The sequence below is a fragment of the Stenella coeruleoalba genome (genome assembly GCF_951394435.1).
Source record: "Stenella coeruleoalba genome assembly, chromosome: 8".
NCBI lineage: Eukaryota > Metazoa > Chordata > Mammalia > Artiodactyla > Delphinidae > Stenella > Stenella coeruleoalba.
In genome coordinates this window covers 22,894,391-22,914,600 of record NC_137154.1, presented here as the reverse complement: position 1 = coordinate 22,914,600, position 20,210 = coordinate 22,894,391, and the positions used below count along the sequence as shown (strand labels likewise).

Genomic DNA, 20,210 nt, shown 5'->3' with positions numbered 1-20,210 from the left:
CTAAAGAATGAAAAAGGTAAGAAAGGTTAGTGGGAAATTCATCAACGATATTAGAGGAGCATTGTTCAGAGGATATTCCCAAAACTTCAGGATCCCTTAGGACCCATGGTTTGTTTGTGTTTTGGTCAGGACTGCCTAGCACTTACAATAATAGCTCTACTCTTCCATTTCTTTGTGTGTCCAACTTATTCTTAATTGTCTGTTTTCTACAGGTAACCCGGGACCAGATGAAGGTGTTTATACAGCAGGAATTTAAGAAAGTTCAAAAAGTGATTGCTGATGAGGAGCAGAAGGCCCTTCATTTAGTGGACATCCAGGAAGCAATGGCCACAGCTCATGTGACTGAGATACTGGCAGACATCCAGTCCCATATGGATAGATTGATGACTCAGATGGCCCAAGCCAAGGAACAACTTGATACCTCTAATGAATCAGCTGAGCCAAAGGCAGAGGTAAAGGAGAATGCCTATAATAATTAGCACAAGAAATAGGCAGAAACTGACTGCCATGTTTGTTAATTCTGGAAATTCCCCCATTTGGTCCCTAAACATGAATAGATTGAAAGCTTAGATAGTGCATAAGTGTTTAGATTGGTGTGTAAACCAGTTTGGAAGTATTGGCTGTTAGGGCCTGTGCTCAGCAATTAGGCCTAGCAGAATATTTGTACACCATGACTTAAAGGAGTATAGTCAGTGGGGCAAATACTATTCACAGTTAATAAGGGAAGCCAGAAATCACAGCCGGAGAAGAGGGCAATTGACAGATCCCTAGTTGTGAAATGAGCCTATAAATATGGGCTGAGTGAGAGTAAGTCAGGAAGTGGAGCATAAAGCAGGCCAAAATAAAAGATTTTGGACTGATTCTGTGAATAGTAAAAAGGTGCCTCAGGCTGGCTTTTATATGGAGCTAACTGCATAAATTGGGGGCATGACTGTTAGATTAAGAGAGGCATGTGGGCTAGAGCATTGTGAGGATCAAAAAAAGTATGAATGAAAGACACAAGATGAATGTTGAATCACTGTTTTAGTCATTACATTCATTGTTATTTTGTAATAGGAATAAAAGAATGTTAGATATTTTACCAAACAACATATTCAGGCATTTAGAATATTAATAAAAAAAGAAAATTTAAGGTGGCCATTTTTAAAAAATATAAAACTTATATTTCAGCCACTGGGGAGAAGCTATTGTTTATGAGGTTTCATACCATTATGTTGAAAATTCTGGTCAAGCTTATACCAGATAGGTTTAGGGTAGGCCCTTCTAGAAGGAAACATAGGAGAGTCCTGTGAAGTTTCTAGGACAGCTGCTGACTCAATGAGCTCAGCCTTAACTAACAGTTTTGCCTCGGCCCAGGAAAGCCTAGCCACAGAATAAACCAGTCAGCAGAAGAGCCACGGTACAATCCAGGAGGCGGGTACTGTCTTTGCTGTCCTGACAGGAAACGTAGGAGACCATTGGACAGTTATCTGCTCCACTCATCCAGGGTTCTTGATTGATTTTCATCACTGTGTGAAAGGAATAGAATAGCTCTTGTTCTTTTTATTTCATCCTCCTCAGAATTAACAAAGTGTGTGCCTAAATAAGTTTCTAGATAGGCAAGAGAGCATGTTATATTTATCATTTCATTTAATCCTTATTTCAGCACTCATTGTCTCCATTTTACAGATGGGCTATTGAGATGCTGAGAAGTGCAGTCATTGACTCAGTGTCATTTAGTTAGCAGAAAAGAGAGACAGGATTCAGTCCATCCTGTTCCCATGCCTGTGCTTTTTCCCTACTATATGCTGTATATCGAACATCCCGTTTATATCTGTGGGAAGAATAAGGATAATCAGTGCTCTAGGCAGCCTTGCATTCCTAAGACCTTCTGCTCTGTGGAGGTGGTCACTTTGTGTCTTTTTTAAAAATTAATTAATTTAAAATATTTTATTTAATATTGGAGTAGATTTTGTGTCTTAAAAAGTTCAACCTTAACTCAAGGGATCATTGGCATAACTGTCCCCAATTCCCCTCAGATTGGACCTTCCACATTTATTCTGTGTGTTGATTAGGTTGTTTTTTCAAAAATAAAGATTTCATTTTTAAAGACATCTCCCTCTCTTTTATTTTCATTTCAAATAATGGATTTAGTCCTTCCCCAACATTAACTGTCCTTTAAAGTACTTCAGTGACTCAACTGCACTATCCTTGTTAACTCTGATGGAATTACTGTCAGGGATATAAAGATGACAAGGACTAAGTACCAGGCGATGGACAAAATAAGCTATTAACAATGAGAAGTAGCATACATCTGGCTAGAGCTTTTACCCAGAGCTGTTATTATCTAATAGCCTCTCGTTCCAGCTAATCTGTTAACTTATTGATCAGAGCAAATTTCCGGTACCTCTCTTTCACTCAACAGAATTCTTCTCTTTGCATGGTATAGATTTTTTTAAATTACCTGTATTTTTAATTTAATCAGAAGATCCCCGCACAAGATTTTATTGTGAAAATTTTCAAATGTACAGCAAAGTTGAAAGGAGTTTTTACAGATTACACCCATATACCTGCACCAAGATTCTGCCACTAACCATTTACTATACTGATTCATTTTATATATATAGCCATCTTTCCAACCTTCTACTCTTCAATACATCTTATCTTTGCATTTGAAAACAAATTGCATCTTCTGGTTCTGAACAAGATGGAGTAAATGCATTTCATTTTACTCTTTCCATTAATCACAGTAAAAATTTCTGGACAAAATACTAAGTCACCTACCAGAAGACTCTCAAAAGTGGAGGAAAGATGGCAGACTGACCAGGGACCTTGGGATATGAGGAGCCACACAGCAATGAGTACCCTGGGGGGAGGGTTTCTTGCTTCCTGTATATCCTGGCCTGGGTGCCCTGCAAACTGGAAATGCTAATGAGCATAGGCAAAAAGAACGTCTCCAAGAAAAACCTGCTCTCTAGCCAAAGGACTGGGAAAAGGGCAGTTCAGCTGAAGAGAAACCTTTTAATAATACCTGCATATTCTGGCAGTGAATCCCTTCCCAGCCCCAATTGGCACCACAGTAGTGGAGTCTATTTTATACCCTCACCTATAGCAATGAGGTGTCACTTTTTTCTCCATGGAGCCTTTAGGTAAAAGTCTAACTTCTACCTGCCCCTCTCAGAAGTGAATGGTGCCCACCTCCCATGGAGCCTGAAGGTGGGACTCTGACTTATACCCCTCCCCCACAGTAATAGGAAGGGAATAACAGCCCACCCCTATGGGGACTGTGGATGGAGCTTTAACTCCTCCCTTCCACCCCTGCATTAACTAGGTAAAGCCCCTCCCCAACTGAGTCAGTGGGTGGATTCATACCATCCCCTTTTACTGTGTAGTGATGAGTTTGTGCCCTTCCTCCTCCTGAGCTAACACTAGTGGAGACTATAGAGTCTCCATTGGAGCACTGTCACCTGAGGGAGGTGACCAGAATGGCACTGCAGAAGCTTTATAAACTCAATTGACATTTGAACCATAAGCCACAAAAGTGGTCTAGGACATGTGTTCTGACCTAAATAGGTTGACTACCTGCTAGAATAGAAGATTTAAACAGGAACCAGGTCTTATAATGTCCAGGATACAGTCCATAGTTACTCATCATACCAAGAACCAATGAAATCTCAACTCTAATGAGAAAGAAAATCAGTAGATGCCAACACCTACATAGGGTGACATAGTATTTGGAATTATCAGACAAGGATTTTAAAGTCACTATTATAAAAATGTCTCAATAATCAATAACAAACTGGAAACAAATGAAAAATTTAAAAAATCAGCAAAGAAATAGAAGATATAAAGAAAGACCAAATGAAATTTTAGAACTGCAAAATAGTGACTGACATAAAAATTTCACTGGACTGACTCAATGGCAAATTGGAAATGACAGAGGAAAGAATCAGTGAATTTGAAGACAGATCAATAGACATCCAATCTGAACAACCAAGAAAAAAGATTGAAAAATAATTGAATTGAGTCTCAGGGACCTATGGGACAATGAAGAAAGATCTAACATACATGTCACTTGTACAGTAAGGGGAGGAAAAGGAATACAGAGCTAAAAAAAATTCAAGAAATAATGGCTCAATACTCCTAAAATTTGATTGAAAAACATAAACCTAGAGATTTAAGAAGCTGAGTGAACCCAAGTGAGATAAATCTAAGAAATCCATACCCAGACACATCAAAGTTAAACTCCCAAAAACTAAGGACAAATAAAAAATCTTGAAAGCAGAGTAGCCAGAGAGGAATGACACATTAGATATGGGGAACAATAATTCAAATGAATGTGGTATATGTAAGATTTTCTTCTGTAGCCATTGAAATGATTAAGTGGGTTTTCTCCATTATTCTGTTGTGATGGTTGATTACATTGGTTAATTTTACAATATTAAATCAACCTTTCATTCCTGAGATAAACTCCCACTTGATCATTAATGTATTATCTGGGTTCAATTTATTAATATCTTGTTAGAGATTTTTATGTCTGTGTTCAAAGAGGGATATTCATTTGTAAATTTGTATTTTTATAATGCAATTGTCAGGCTTTAGGATTGTCAGGTATTAGGATTATGCTCGCCTCAGAAAACAAGCTGAGAAGTATTTCCTCCTCATCTGTTTTCTGTAAGAGTTTATGTAAGATTGATGTTATTTCTTCCTTAAATATTTGATAGAATTTACCAGCAAAACAATCTGTCCTGGAGTTTATGTGAAGGTTTTTGATAACCAATTCAGTTTATTTAATATAGAACTAGTCAAATTTTTTCATTTTATATTGATTTAAAATTTTCAAAATTTGTATTAGCTGTAATTTTCAAGGAATTTGTCATTTTCATCTAAGTTGTTTTAGTTTCTAGTATAAAGTTGTTTATAGTATTTTCATATCATTTTTTAACTGTCTGTAGCCTCTGATGTGTCTATAGCCATCTTTCATTTCTGTTAACTGATAATTTGTGATCTTCCCCCTTTTCTCCTTGATCAGCCTAACTTGTATTTTATTAATTTTATTGGTCTTTTTAAAGAATTAACTTTTGGATTTGTTAATTTCACTCTTTGTTTTCTATTTTGTTTACACCTGCTTTTTTTTTTTTAACTTGAGTTTACCCTTTTTTTGTTTTTGTTTAAGAATTAACTTGTTATCATCTATACTTTTTTTTTTTTTTTTTTTGGCTGTGTTGGGTCTTTGTTGCTGTGCGTGGGCTTTTCTGTAGTTGCAGTGAGTGGGGGCTACTCTTCATTGTGGTGCGCGGGCTTCTCATTGGGTGGCTTCTCTTGTTGCAGAGCATGGGCTCTAGGCGTGCAGGCTTCAGTAGTTGTGGCACTTGGGCTCTAGGGCACGGGCTCAGTAGTTGTGGTGTACAGGCTTGGTTGCTCTACGGCATGTGGGATCTTCCCAGAGCAGGGCTTGAACCCGTGTCCCCTGCATTGGTAGGCGGATTCTTAACCACTGCACCACGAGGGAAGCCCTACCTTGTTTTTTTATCTAGCTTCATAGATCACAGATTTTACTACTTTCTTCTTTTATGTAAACTTTTAGAGCAGTACATTTCCCTCTAATTGCTGCTGTAGTTGAATCATACAACTTTGGTTATGTTGTGTTTTCATTATCGTTCAACTTGAAATATTTTTTCATTTACCATGTGATTTCTTCTTTTTGCTCATTGATTATTTAGGAGTATATTGTTTAGTTTCTAAATATTAGGGATTTTCCTACGTTATCTTATTGTTACTCATTTCTAATTTAGTTCCGTTGTGATCAGAGAACCTATTCTGAATTATTTCCGTCTTCTAACACTTAACTGAGACTTGCTTTATGGCCCAACATATGGTCTTGGTGAATGCACATGTGCACCTGAAAAGAATATGTATTCTGTAGTTTGAGGTAGTGTTCTACTAAATATCAATTAGGTGTTCAGATGATATATGTTTTTGCTGATTTTTATGTCTACTTCTATCAACTGCTGAGAGAGGGATGTTTAATTTCCAAGTATGATTAGGGTTTATCTATTCCTTTCTTTAATTCTGTCAACTTTTCTTTAGATATTTTGAAGCGCCATCATTAAGCAAATACATATTTATGATTGTTACATCTTCCTGATGAACCAACAACCCTTTAATCATTATGAACATTCCCTTTTTCTCTGATAATACTCTTTGTCTTGATAACAGTTTTATCTAATGTTAGTAGAGCCAATCTACTGTTTTTGTGGTTTATCTCTTTCCATCCATTTGCTTTCAGTCTGTCTGTATTGTTAAATTATGTCTCTGACAGACAGCCTATAGCTGGGTCTTAGTCATTTATCCATTCTGATAATCTCTGCCTTTTAATTCAAGTGTAATGTCCATTAACATTTAATGTTATTCTTAATATGGTTAAATTTAGGTCTGCCATTTTACAATTTGTTTTCTGTTTGTTTTTCTGTTTTTGTTCCTCTCATTGTCTTTTCCTGCTTTCTTTTGGATTTTTGAAACATTTATTTGAATTCCATTGTTATATAGCCATTGGCCTTTTAGCTCTGTTACTTTGCATTAATTTTTAGTGGTTTCCATAAGGATTATAATATAGATCCTTAAATTTTCAGCCTACTTAAAACTAATATTGAACCACTTCACATAAAATGTAGATAGCTTGAAATTGTATAGACCAACTGACCCTCTTTCCATATCCTTTATGTTATAGTTGTCACATGTATATAATCTACATATGTTATAAACACTGCAAGACAGTTATAATTTTAGCTTAAAGCTATATGCTTTTAAAGAAATTAAGAAGGAAAAAAGATAATTTCATATCTGTGTGTGTGTGTATATATATATATAGTTTTTAAGCAAGTTTGTAATAATAGTTGCATAACTCTAAATTTACTTAAAGTTATTTATATACACTTAAAACAGGTAATTTTATGGTATTATACCTCAATAAAGCTGATAAAAACAATGCGTCTAGATATCCCACCTGCCCAAGTGCTATTTGCCTTTGATTCATGAAGATTATTCTAAAACCAGAACATTAACACAGTGTATCTGTTTTAAGAAACCTTCAGGATAGATGAATTTGATTAGGTCAAGTAGAATCACAGAGTTTCTGGTTGAAGGAGTCCAAAGATTACAAGGTTTCCTGGTGACATTTTTTTTTTAAATGCGTTTTAAATAAATCTTTTTTGGTCATCTTATAGAATATAGGGTAGGGGAAGAGTTTCAATACCAGTTCTATGTCCTGTGGTCTTTCTTCTCTTCAATAAGATGTGGTCTTTCCCCTCTTCAAATAACTAAAGTTATTTCTTTTTTAATCATTATAAAACGTTTAGAACTCTTAGACACAGCAGAAAATAAATATAACACACTAACTTGATAGTTGTCATTGGGTGTTATATTTATTCTATTTTTTAATTGTGTGTGTGTGTGTGTATGTGTTTCCCCAGCTTTATTGAGATATTGTTGACATATAACATATGTAAGTTTAAGGTGTACAATGTGATGATTTGATACGTGTATATATTGCAAAATGATTACCCCAGTAAAGTTAGTTAACACCTTCATCCTCATGCCATTTTTTTCTTAATGTCATATTTTCAGTTTTCTTCATATTATTAGAAATCCTTCATAAACATAATGTTCGAACCCTGAACCAGTGATACAAATTTGACTTTTACCTCATTTTAAGTTATTTCCAGCTTCTTATTGTCATTTATAACATTGTAGTGAATGTTTTAGTTTATAAATCATAAGTAATTATTGAGTCAAAGGTATGTACATTTTTAGGCTTGTGCGTATTTATAAACTGTCCATAGAACAATTATATCAGTGTGTATTTTTATCACCAGTTTTTAAAATCTCTCATTTTTTGCCTGAATTTAGTTATATCTTTTATAAAACTCTTTGCCAAAGTCAAGTATTTTAAAAATGTGTCTTTATTTTTACTTGCATGTCATGAGAATTTCCATCTTTTGTCTAGTTTTGAGAGAAGAGTACTGAGCTGCAGTGAGATAATCTTAGAAGAAGTTAGTTTAAGCATTAAAAATGATACATGAATACCCTAAACATTTATTTTAAACTTGAAATAAAGATCTGTATATTTTTTTGATTCCAAGTCAGGGTCTTTTCTTTGAGAATATGGGTTTGCTGTTTGGAGTGGAGTGTCATATTTCTGGCATTAACCATACCCATGCTCTATCATTTGTAAGGTCCAATTTCAGTCTCTCTATAAGTGAGGAGGATAACATTTGAAGAAAGTGGAATGTAGAATCCTAGACTTTTTAAATGCCATTTTAAAAATTGAAGTATAGTTGATTTACAATGTTGTGGTAGTTTCAGATGTATAGCGAAGTGTTCAGTTATATTCTTTTTCAGATTCTTTTCCGTTACAGGTTATTACAAGGTATTGAATATAGTTCCCTGAGCTCTACAGTCAGTCCTTGTTTATTTTATATATTAGTACTGTATATCTGTTAATCCCAAACTCCTAATTTATCCCTCCCCACCCCTTTCCCCTTTAGTAACCATAAGTTTGTTTTCTATGTCTGTGAGTTCGTTTCTGTTTTGTAAATAAGTTCATTGGTATCATTTTTTTAGGTTCCACATATAAATGATATCATATGATATTTGGCTTTCTCTGTCTGACTTACTTCACTTAGTATGATAATCTCTAAGTCCATCCATGTTGCTGCAAATGGCATTATTTCATTCTTTTTATGGCTGAGTGATAGTCCATTGTGTGTGTGTGTGTGTGTGTGTGTGTGTGTGTGTGTGTATATATATATATATATGCCACATCTTCTTTATCCATTTATCTGTTGATGGACACTTAGGTTGCTTCCATGTCTTGGCTATTGTAAATAGTGTTGCTGTGAACATTGGAGTGCATATATCTTTTCGAATTAATATTTTCATCTTTTCTGGATGTATGCCCAGGAGTGGGTTTGTTAGATCATATAGTAACTCTATTTTTAGTTTTTTAGGGAACCTCCATACTGTTCTCCATAGTGGCTGTACCAATTTATATCCCCACCAACAATGTAGGAGGATTCCCTTTTCTCCACACCCTCCTCAGCATTTATTATTTGTAGACTTTTTAATGATGGTCATTCTGACCAGTGTGAGGTGTTAGACTTTTATACTTTATATTTTCTAATATTTTGCATGTGTCTCACCTACATCAAAATTGACAGCAATTGTTAAGTAATTCATCTTTATTGACTGCTTTGGAAGCATTCAACTTAATTTTCATGGAAGCACCAACTCCTGGAGCAACAGTTATCTCTTGCACTCATTTTTTGTTATTTAGTAAAACATGTCATCATAATTACAAGTTCCATTGATATAAGCAGGCTTAGGAGCAAACTTGTTTGATTCTTGGTGAACATACATCTTCATTGGTGGAAGTAGAAATGGAAGGTTGTACTAGATAGAGTGTAACCTAACAGCCAAGAGCACTCAGGATATTTTACAGAGGGAGCTGGGAGCATTGCTTAATCTAACAAGTCATTGAAATGGAAGTTGTTGTTTAACAGACTTTCAGTTCTAATACTCTCTGAAATCAGAATTTACTTGTAATGGGGGTAGAAATTAATCTTAAATCCTATTTATATCTTGCCCTCTCTTCTTTTCCTCTCTTGAATAATTATTACTATATGCCTTGTGCTGTGCTAGGTGTAGAGAATAAAGAGATGAACAATATACAGTTTCTATTCTCAAGGAGCTGAAATCCAAAGAGGGAGACACTGTATGGTGCTATCATTGTCAGTTTTCTGCTTTAAGAACTAGCCCAGAAATGTGACCTATACAGATGTGGAGGACAGAGTAGGGTTACTCCACTCAATCTGTCAGGAAAATTTTCCGAGTGAGGCTTGACCTTAAAGGATGGATGGGAATTAACTAGGATCTCAGAATAGGGATGTGCATTTCAGGTAGTGAGGAGAGTATGGGCACACCTTTTACAAGCAAGATTAGCAATCCTCTGAATGTCTGCTGACCTGTTCAGAATTGCCTTATAATTATATGTGTGTATATTCTTTCATTCATTTCTTCATAAGTGAAACTCTCACCCTGGTTTTCCCCATGCTTTGTGATAGTGATTATTATTTTTGAAAATAACCACTTACCTATAAGCAGCAGAAATGGATGAATGTAAAGCAAAGTCTTGTATTCCATCTTCTCTGTTTTTCCCCACTCTCCCTAGAAATGTTATTAATTAACATTTCAGGGAAGTACAGTAATGACCACCATTTGTTGAACACTTATGCTAGATACTTACGTAATGTTTTATACATATTTTCTCACTTATTTTAATCCATATAGCCACCCTGTCAGGTAAGAATTAGGATTTCCATGTGTAGATGAGGAAACTGAACCTTGGGAAAGTTAAGTAAATTCCCAAAAGCTTCACTGTTGGAATTGACGAACCAGAATTTGAAGCCATGTTTCTCTAACTCAGAAAGCCTGTCTCTTAACCATTGTACCAAGATATGTGATTGTGAGGACTTGCTGTAAATCATGGAAGAAGGTTCGGATACTTTTTCCCATACAGTTCTCCTAGATAATTATGTTTTAAAATCCAAAGATAATTTAAAAATTGTGTTGAGGTTTAATTATGTCATTGATAGTTAATGTAACTCATATTAAATTTAAATTATATGAATTTTTCTCTCTAGATTATAGTTCCCATGAAATGTGCCAGTCAAGTAAACTGCAGAGGTTTATGTCCCCTCCTTCCACCACTTGCCCCACTTCTCTTTCATTAGATGATTAGCGCCCTCACCAATACTGCAAATTCTTAACAGTCTACTAAAAATGCCTTTATCCAGCCTCCGGTGTACTGAATATAATCTGTTACAAATCACCTTCTTGGCTGCCAGGGCCCTTTATAGGCCTGTGCCCTGGCAATCTCCCTTTACCTCTGTTGCATTCCCAGCCCCTCAGCCCCACACCACTGCCACCTCCACATCCCCTGCCCAAGGCACACACGTATACATCCCCGTACTCTAGTTTCACAGAACTCAGAATTCCTTAAACCTACATTTTTTTAAACTGCTGTGCCTTTGCTCTTGCTACTCCAGTGCTCTTCCCATTTATCTTCTGTTGGCCTGGGAAAATCCTGCTTATCCCTCAAGTGACAGTATATATGTCACCTTCTCTGTAAAGCCTTCTCCCCCTTCTCCAGGAGAGGCAGTGTTTATCACTTCCTCAGCATTCAGTTTATGTCTTTGGTAGCACCCTTAAGACATTTAGTCATAGTTCATTTTCTGTCTGTTTCCCCTGCTCCGGAATGGGAGCTCCTAGAAGGATAGATCATTATGGGTGTTTTATCTTTTACCCTCAGCACCCGCACGTAATAGCTTCTTAATGAATCATACTGAATTGTTAGTGATATTGATAATAACCTTTATTAAGTGCATTCTGTATCTTAGGCACTGTGCTTGACATTTGTGCACATTATTTCACTTAATCCTCATACTCATCCTGTGTTATAGGGACAATTTTTACCCCTATTTTACAAATTAGAAAACTGTAGTTAAGAGAGGCAAAATAATTTGACCAGGGTAACACAGCAAGCAATAATGGAGTCAAGATTTGAATCCAGTGTCTGACTCCAGAGCTCATTCTCCTTTATACCTTACCTATAGAATCATCCAATCAGTCCATCCATCAATCAAATAAGTTGTCTGGGGAGTTATCTCCAACTAGGAGATACAGTCTATTGAAACCAATCCTGAATGACTAAAGAGGAGGATGTAAAAGATGCTCTGTCCCCAAAAGGATGAGTGAGGTCCCTTGGAAAAGGCTTGAGTGTCATTTGAAAAATCTGGTTTGGTCCGAAAAAGAGGCTCAAAGAAATCTGCTGTGATCACTGTTAAAGTTAGGCTCACAGAATACAGTACCTGGTAAAATTGCCCTCACACATTGTTTTTGTAAAGAGTGAATGAGAAAAAGAAAAAAGTCATTGTTTGGCTGAAGAATGATGTGGATCATCAAACGTCAGAACTGTCCTTTTACAAAGGAGAAGACCAAGGTCCAGATTAATTAGTTAATCGGCTTGCCCAAGAGCACATAGCTAATAAATAATGGAGCTTGGAGTAGAATTCCAATTTCCTGAGTCCCAGTTCGGAGCCTTTTGCACCATAGTGTGCTCTACATTAGAGTTTTTCTGCGTTCTTGTTTGGAGAAAAAAAATGCTAGGCCAAGGCAGAGGTGAGTCTTTTAGGGAAACAGCTTGATGCTTTTGGAGCTGGTCAGCTTTTGCTTAAGACCTGCTGCTATTTTGGGCTGTCAGTTTGCTCAGAACTAAATACTGCCAGCCATACAAATAAAAAGGCAAGGCTATTATTTAGGCCTCCTAGGTCTATGCATTCACCTCTCTGCTTACAAGGGCAAATTATTAGTTCATCTCTGCTGGGCGGTTTGAACATTGGGTTATATTAGCCCTTGTCTTAGCCCTTAGATGTCTACTGGCTTGTCTCTGTTACAATAAATGTACAAGCCTTGCTTTCGGGTTGGGAGGGAAGAGGGAAAAGAAAGAAATCTAAATCAGTCTCTACTGATCCTGATTTCTTATGCTGTTTCTTTCTCTTTCTTTCAGGGCGACGAGGAAGGACCCAGGTAAGATCACATTATTGTTGTTTGTCTGTTCTCAGAATTGAAGTAGAGTGACATTTGTGGCCTTCTAATGCCCCCGTGAAATATGACCAGCCAAGGACCAGCACAGAAAAGGGATCTCCATCTTATTCCAGGGCTTTGAAGATCTTATTTTGTAAGATTCCCATCTCCCTCCCCATCTATGCCATTTCCTGTCTGTAACCTTCAGATAAAGATAGTCTTTAAAGTATGTAATGACAGTAACTTTGCTTTATTCTGTAGCACCTTCAGAATACCTTGTTGAGACAAGTAGGTACTATATTTGAATGGTAATTAGGTATCAGGTAGACTGAATAGGTAAACTTTTGCATTGTTCTTTCTTGATTGGAATTGGATTGCCTTTTTTTTTTTTTCTTTTAATGGACTCTGGTTTCAATATTCTTTATTTGTGACCTGTAACATCCTTGGGTCTGACTCAAGACACCTATACAGTGAATCTGAGGTCATAGGTATACAAAACTTTGTTTAGGAAAAAAAAAATGTTTCTTTGTGCTTCTGTTTCACCACATGAAATTTAAAAGTGCATTTTATCATTGCCTCAGGCTTGTAGTGAACCTGGACTTTAGTTTACTTACCTTTGCTGTCTTTCTGCTCAGGCAGTGAGAACAAGCTCTAGGAAATGCTATAGCTATGCTGTGAACACAATCAAGGGGCATTTGTACAAAGTAAAATGCAGTGTCCAGTTGGGTCCCCTCTGTCATGTAGGATCCAGGACTGTTAAGTCTGGGAGGTATCAGAACATTCATCCAGGCCACAGCTATTCAAACTTTAGTTTTAGTAGAAACACCTTTTTTTCAAATGGGCTTTAAGTAGAACTCCAATGTATGCAAAACATTTTTTTTGTTTGGTTAAAGTTGGGGCCACATCTACTGGTGAAACTTCTCTCTTCCTTCCAATAGACCCTGAGGGGCTGCTGCAGAAACCTAGGGTTCCTGAGAACTCAGTTTGAAAATCACTTATCTAGGGCTTCCCTGGTGGCGCAGTAGTTGAGAGTCCGCCTGCCGATGCAGGGGACGCGGGTTCGTGACCCGGTCCGGGAAGATCCCACATGCTGCGGAGCGGCTGGGCCCGTGAACCATGGCCACTGAGCCTGCGCATCCAGAGCCTGTGCTCCGCAACGGGAGAGGCCACAACAGTGAGAGGCCTGTGTACCGCAAAAAAAAAAAAAAAAAGAAAGAAAATCACTTATCTAATTCAAGCTTCTCATTGAAAGAAGCTAAATGAGTTGTCCAAGGTTACCTTACTGGAGCCAGGATTTGGCCCTTTGGTTTTATTTACAAATCAACAAATACAGTTTCTTCTTTTTCCTTTCTCCCTCCCCACATCCTGAGCCTCTCTCTTAGTGCCAAATGTTATTCCACATCTTCATCTCCTGCTGCTTCCTTCCCTTGAGAACTGTAGTTCTCAGCCTAGATCTTGTTCCTTGTCCTCTGTGGCTAAAGCTACAGGCATCCCGCTTTAAACCTGCAGAGCTTCAGGGAATCCCTTTAAATTCTATCCTCCCCCCATTCTCAGGAACAGGCTCCCTTTATGTTGTGGTTCATTTCTTTCCTCCCTTCCTCCCTTTCTCATGACCCAGTGTATAGGCCCTGTGCTATATACTGGGCATATAATGAAAATTAAGACAGACATGGTCCCTGCCTTGTGGATCCTAAGTCTAGTAGGAGAGACAGGCATATAACTGGGCACTTCTACTTTGGGGGAAGTACTATGATTAAGTGAAGTTTAGGCTGCTTTAGGAAGGGAAGCTCACCAGAAAAGGTTATGTGTAAATGGAGGTCTGAAGGATGAGAAGGCAGACAAAGGAGAGGCAGAGATAGAGCTGTCCTATGGATAGGAAACAACTTGTGTAATAGCTCCAGACAAGAGAAGAGCGGAGGAAAGAAAGCAGAGTCCAGATCACTGAGGGCCTTACAGACCTCCTTCAGGTATCTGAGCTCTCTCCCGCAGAGTGTGGGAGGGCATTAAATAATTTAAAACATGGATTAACCTGAGTAGATTTGCATTTAGGAAGTCTCCTCTGCCTGCAGGATGGAAAATGAATTGGAGGTGGGTCAGAGCCTGGGAGACTAGTTAGATTAGGCTAGTGATGGGAGCTTATATCAACATCTTCTCTAGCTATTGACCAAGTTCTCACCATTTTACACAGACCTTTGGTTTAGATAAACTCCTTAAATTATCTCCTTGGCACTCTGCCTCTTCGCTCAAAACTAGCTCTAGCTCCAGCTCCTTAAAATCCAGACCAAGCAGAGCCCTAGACCTTTTCTTCCTCAGAAAGAGAGTTCAAACAAGACCAGTATAAAGAAAACACCTTAGCAGATGTAGCGAGCAGACTCCACAGGATAGAAATGGCATTTCTGTCTTGGGAGAGCCTGATAAGGATGGACATGTTCATCTTGTCTTTATGGCTACATGCCAGAGTCATGTTGATTAGAAGAATACAGGGACCTTGTGAAGAGATTAACTCCCTTCAAAGATACTATTCAGTGTGAGATACTGGCTTCAGAGTTTAATTGCAGATTCCTTCTTGTCATTTTGACAAGATTGTGGTGAAGTATAGAGTTTCTTTACTAGCAACCAAGATGTCACGCTGTCTCCCTCGAGCCAGGCTGCCGTGGATGTCAGTAGGGATTCTCTTGGACTGGGACTTTATTGGTAAAATGAGCACTTGAAAAAAATCATGTTCCAATTTGGCAGAAAGAGGAAAGATGAGTCAAATTTTCCTTTTACCCTTTAAATTCATACTTGTTGGTTCCATTCAGTTTGTGCTGAACTACCATTTGGCTCAGTTTCTTCCAATTAACACTTCAGGGCAGATTGCCTTTGATCTGAAATTTCTCTTTTATGATATACTTTACTGTCTCAGTAAGCCAGAGTTTTGTTCCAAAGGCTTTTGTATTGCTGACGGTGTTAAATGAGAGTTTGATGTGTAAGGAAAACAGGAAGGAGTGTGGGTCTGCCTGCACAGGGGATGGAAGAGAAATGAATCTGGAGACCCTGCGTTCCAGGTCTGCTTGGATTTTCATGCCTGTGTCTCCTTTGCTAGTATTCTTTCCACACAGCCACTTCCCTGCTGTCTGCACAGAAGTCCAGGGAGAATTGAATTCCAGCCACTCTCCATGGTGGTCAGAACAAAGGAAAATTCCTGTCCTTTTGAAAATTATTTGTCTATAATAGATCTGTATTTTTCTCCATTCTACCAGCTAGAGTCTCCCTGCCTTTTTTTTTTGTTTTCAGTTTTGACTTCCCAAGCTGTTTGACGTGAGGTGGCCAAGTATTTGTGCTTTTGGTCATGTCTGTGCCTTGTTCTGATTTTTATTGTGTATTTGTCCTGTAATTAACAACAATAATAGGCAAAGCTGCTGTTTAAGTTTTACTACGTACAGTGTTTTATATATATTCTCTTTTAACCCTCATGTAAAGCTAATGATGTAGTTATTATTCTACTTGTAAAATGAGGAAATGAATGCCCAGAAAGATTAACTTGCCCTAGATCACACAGCTAGTAGAAGCAGAGCTAGGACTTGAATCTAGTCTGGCTTCAGAGCTCACGCCTTCAACCACCTGTCTCTGAGAGGCCAGCACACTTCTCTCTGTGACCCTGAATGAATAAGAGGATTCACGCCCACTTGTCAGCGCATCACTTTGGTCTTGTTCCTCTCACCTAGGAGTTCTTACTGGCTTTGACATTGAAATGATGTGGCCTCTGTTTGCTGCACGCTACCTCTCCTCTCCTTAGCCTCTGTCATTATGAGGGGATATTTCTTCATCTCATCCTCACACAGTGTCCCCTGAGGGTCAGCAGCAAAAGGGGTGCTTTTAGACTCCCGGGGGAACAGGTAAGCAAGCCTTCCTTTGACCCTGCAGAATTAGCTGCCAGTTGCCCCTCCATCCAGTAGTTACTCTTCACACCCATGATACAGTCGTGCAGATGACAAGGTTTCTTGGAGGGTATGGAGGAGCAAAAGTCCTAATATGTGGAACGTGGATATTAACCACTGTAGAGTCACCTTTGAAGAGGGTGTCTTTGAAGCCCAGAGTGATTCTTTTTTTCCAAGCAAAAAAAAAGCAGTTTACACTTTTGGCAGCAATTTTCTGTCTCCTCGTGCTATTATGGGAGATGTTGTGTTTGCGCCCTCGCAGATTGGCTCCTTCTGTGCTCCTGCCGGAGCCTGCTGAGAAGTAATGTATGTTCACGGAGAGGGGGTGGCAGTGGGCTCTGCTGCCTTAGAGCTGTTGTGTAGTGGAAGGAAGTCAGAGAGGGAAGGACCCTTAAACTCTTGTGTTCAGAGGACACAGGAGCAAGGTCAGTTTTAAATTTTGATTTGCGATTGAGATTTTCTGTGAATTTTTTTTAACTAAGAAGAAAAAGGCTTTTTAACAGTAACAGCCATACTTAAGATTTTGGTAGAACTTTTCATCTTTAGAGCTGGCTCTTATTCAGGCAAAAAGCTCCTGCTGAGATCAGTGTGAATCTGACCCATGCTGATTCTCTGATCAAATGGGCAATGAGTTCTGAAGGAATAGGAGCTCAAGGAGAGTCAGCAGACCTGCCTTCTATCCTTGGTTTACCTGGGACCAACGGTGTGACCTTGGGCAAGTCCTTTAACCTCCTTGCTTCTTTGTAGTCTGTTTTTACTTCCCTGTAAATACTAGCCTTTCTTTCCCCCACTCTGCACCCAGTTTTTTGGGATATAAATACAGTGGAGGAATACAATCATATATTAAATATGTGGAGGAATACAGTCATATATTAAATATGAAATGAAAAGAATCTGCTTCTAGGTTCTGTAATTTGGTAGATTTTTTTGTACATTTCTCAATTTTGTTTCTTTAAACATTTTCTTGGGGCTATATACTAGGTACTCTTTTTCTCCCCTCTAAAATAACAATCATATATATGTTCTTAGATATGACATTTCTCTTCCTGATGACTTAGTTTGTAGAGATAAGAGGGGTCTAAGTCAGTGATATGCTTAGGTTTCTTTTGTCCTCCGATTGCAAATGTATGGTTTTGTTTTTACATTATCTTCATTTCAGAAGAACCTAGCTGGAAGCCAAAGAAAATGTCTCTGATACCTGTGACATAGAGTGGAACTGTCAGGGCTGTGTGTTATCCAGAAGTGGGGTTCCAACATCTAAGTTTGTCTTCAGTACAGAGAGTCTCTTAGCTGTCACATTTCCCTCTTATGGAGCCTGAGCTGACTTTGTTTTCCTCTGCTGATATGAATTATTTATCCTCTACTCACTCAGATGAAGGATGAAGCCATGCTATGCATTGTACTGCCTATCTATAATAAAAGCAAACCTTCTTCTGAAAGTAATTGATTTTCAGATATTTACCTGCGAGAGTCACAACTTTATTTTATTTTGTGCATATTGGCCTATAACCAGAGAATCCATTCACAGCTGGAAAAGTCAGCTGAGGTACCTCTAGTTTATTTCATCTGCCTCACAGTGGAAATGCCAGCTAGGAGCAGCCTGTATTCTGACATACACCTGCCTGCCTTTTCTGGCTTCATAATGCTAAGAAAAAAGGCCCAGTGGGAAGAGACCTGGATGTCACTTTCCATGGTGTGGTTTTATGCTAATCAACTTTTGTTTGCCATCCAATATGTAGTTATGATGCTTGACAGGCTAACCTTGTTTATGTCTTTGACCTCAGAGCTTATCAGGATAACATTTACCTCTAGGAGCTCTGTTTCCTAATCTCTTTAGCAAGAAAAATTGCAGAGGAATTTTTTCATTCATTTTCAATTGTCTACTGTGTTGCCAGGCCCCATGCTAGGCCTCAGAGATACGCAGATGAAAAAGACTTTGTCCCTGCATTTAAAGATATCAAAGTCTAGTTCAAATGAGAGAACTAAGTAAACAATTTCACATTTAGGTACAATATAATAATTATTATTATAATTATAAATTACTATAAGGAAGCATTTATTGATTGCCAACCATGTACCACGAAGTATTTTAAACATTTTTTATTTCTCACAACAGTCCTAACAAGTGGCTAATACATTATCTTCATTTCTCAGCCAAATGAGAAAACTGAGTTGCAGAGAGGTTATACATACACTAACGAGGTCACTCAGCTAAAAAGTGGTAGAGCCAGTAATTCAAATTCAAGTAGGCTGACTTGAGAATGTGGGCTCTTAACCACTACAGTATAAAGATTCTCTATAATAAATATGTTGGATGTAGAATAGGATACAACTAACTCAGGATAGAGAATCAGAAAAGATAGCATTTGTGCTGGACTTTGAAGGATGGGTGTAGGGGTAGGGTTTTGCAGATGCAAAGGGTAGGAAGGCCATACAAGCACAGGGATCAGCATTTCTAAAGACTCAGAGGAATGAAAACGCATGTGCTATATGGGGAATGGTGAGGAGCTACATGACTGGACTGTTGGCAGGGGATGAGAAGAGGGAGGCTGAGTCTCCCTTGTACAGGGTCTTGTGTGTCATTTGAGGCACCAAAAGGTTTGTACCGTTTCCTGTTAGGCTTTACCGCTTGACTACAGCATGGTCCTATTCATAGAAGAAATGGATGGACTTTTGAATCTTATGGATCTCTTCCGGTAGTCACATCTCATGAGTTATGTGTAAATTGTTTGCTTTCTCTGTGCCTCAGTTTCTCCATCAAGCAGCACATTTTACTATACTTAAAGGACAAGTATTTTATGAAGCATTAAAAGTGTTCTCCTTTTGGGTTTCTTCTTTTATATGGAAAAGCAAGCAACTGGGATAAAGTAATTATAAAAGGAAATTGTTTGATTTTTATCTTATTTATACCTTGTTTTGACAGCTCCAGCCTTCCTCTAACTTACAATCAAATTTGGAGAGTAGATACCCAGTTCCTTCTAAATTGATGGAGATAAGGAATACTAAAGCACCAACATTTTCCAAATAGATTTAAGTCTACAGATATTTCTTAGAAACTAGTCAAAGAATTAAATTGATGTCACATTTGTCCCTGAGTTAGATCTGGTGCTGAAGAGCCTGGTTGGAGCCTAGTTCTCTTCTTCCTGGTTTATCTTCGTAGCCATTTTGGACTGGCACTAAGCATAATAGATTTTAGGAAGTCAAAAAACTCCAGTCTGTGTCTTAAGAATAACTAAATTTGATGTCATTGGTTATGCCCTCCCTCACCTGTGGCAGCCACGGCAAAATGTTGTTAGTGGTGTCCTTTTCATTTTAGGAGAAATGTGCTGGTCTCTAGCATCTTCTTACTTTCTGTCAGTGAGAGGCAGGCAAGAGGTGAATAATTCCATTTCCCCAATAACTTCCAAGGAGCCTTCCTTTTTTTGTAAGTTCCATGTGGCTGAACTGCATTCACCTCTTTACCCGGAAACCCACAGCACGTGTCTGTACCAGATGTTGGGAGCAGAAGCGGGTGTGTTTTTTTGTTTTGTTTTAGGTTTTTTCTTTTTTCTTTTCAAGACGGTATGAAGTTTACAGTCATTGAGTGCAGGTTTCTTTAAAATTAGAACTGCAAGAAGGTAGTTTCAGAACATTGAGAAAGGTATCCAAAGGCTGTGATAAAACTGGGGT

General features: G+C 38.1%; 1 protein-coding gene across 7 annotated transcripts in view; it reads left to right on the top strand.

Moving 5' to 3' along the window:
• TRIM44 (tripartite motif containing 44) overlaps positions 1-20,210 on the top strand; it is a 119,013-nt gene that overhangs the window by 49,560 nt on the left and 49,243 nt on the right. For 6 of the 7 annotated variants that reach the window (XR_013829427.1, XR_013829428.1, XR_013829429.1 and 3 more), the window contains exons 3-4: positions 213-452; positions 12,605-12,624. Coding sequence is in view for 2 of the 7 variants with exons in the window: in XM_079929171.1 (XP_079785297.1) it covers positions 213-452; positions 12,605-12,624 (260 nt within the window). In the remaining 5 variants the exon portion in view is untranslated. The remainder of the gene's footprint in view (positions 1-212; positions 453-12,604; positions 12,625-20,210) is intronic. The other variant, XM_079929172.1, reaches the window with a different exon arrangement.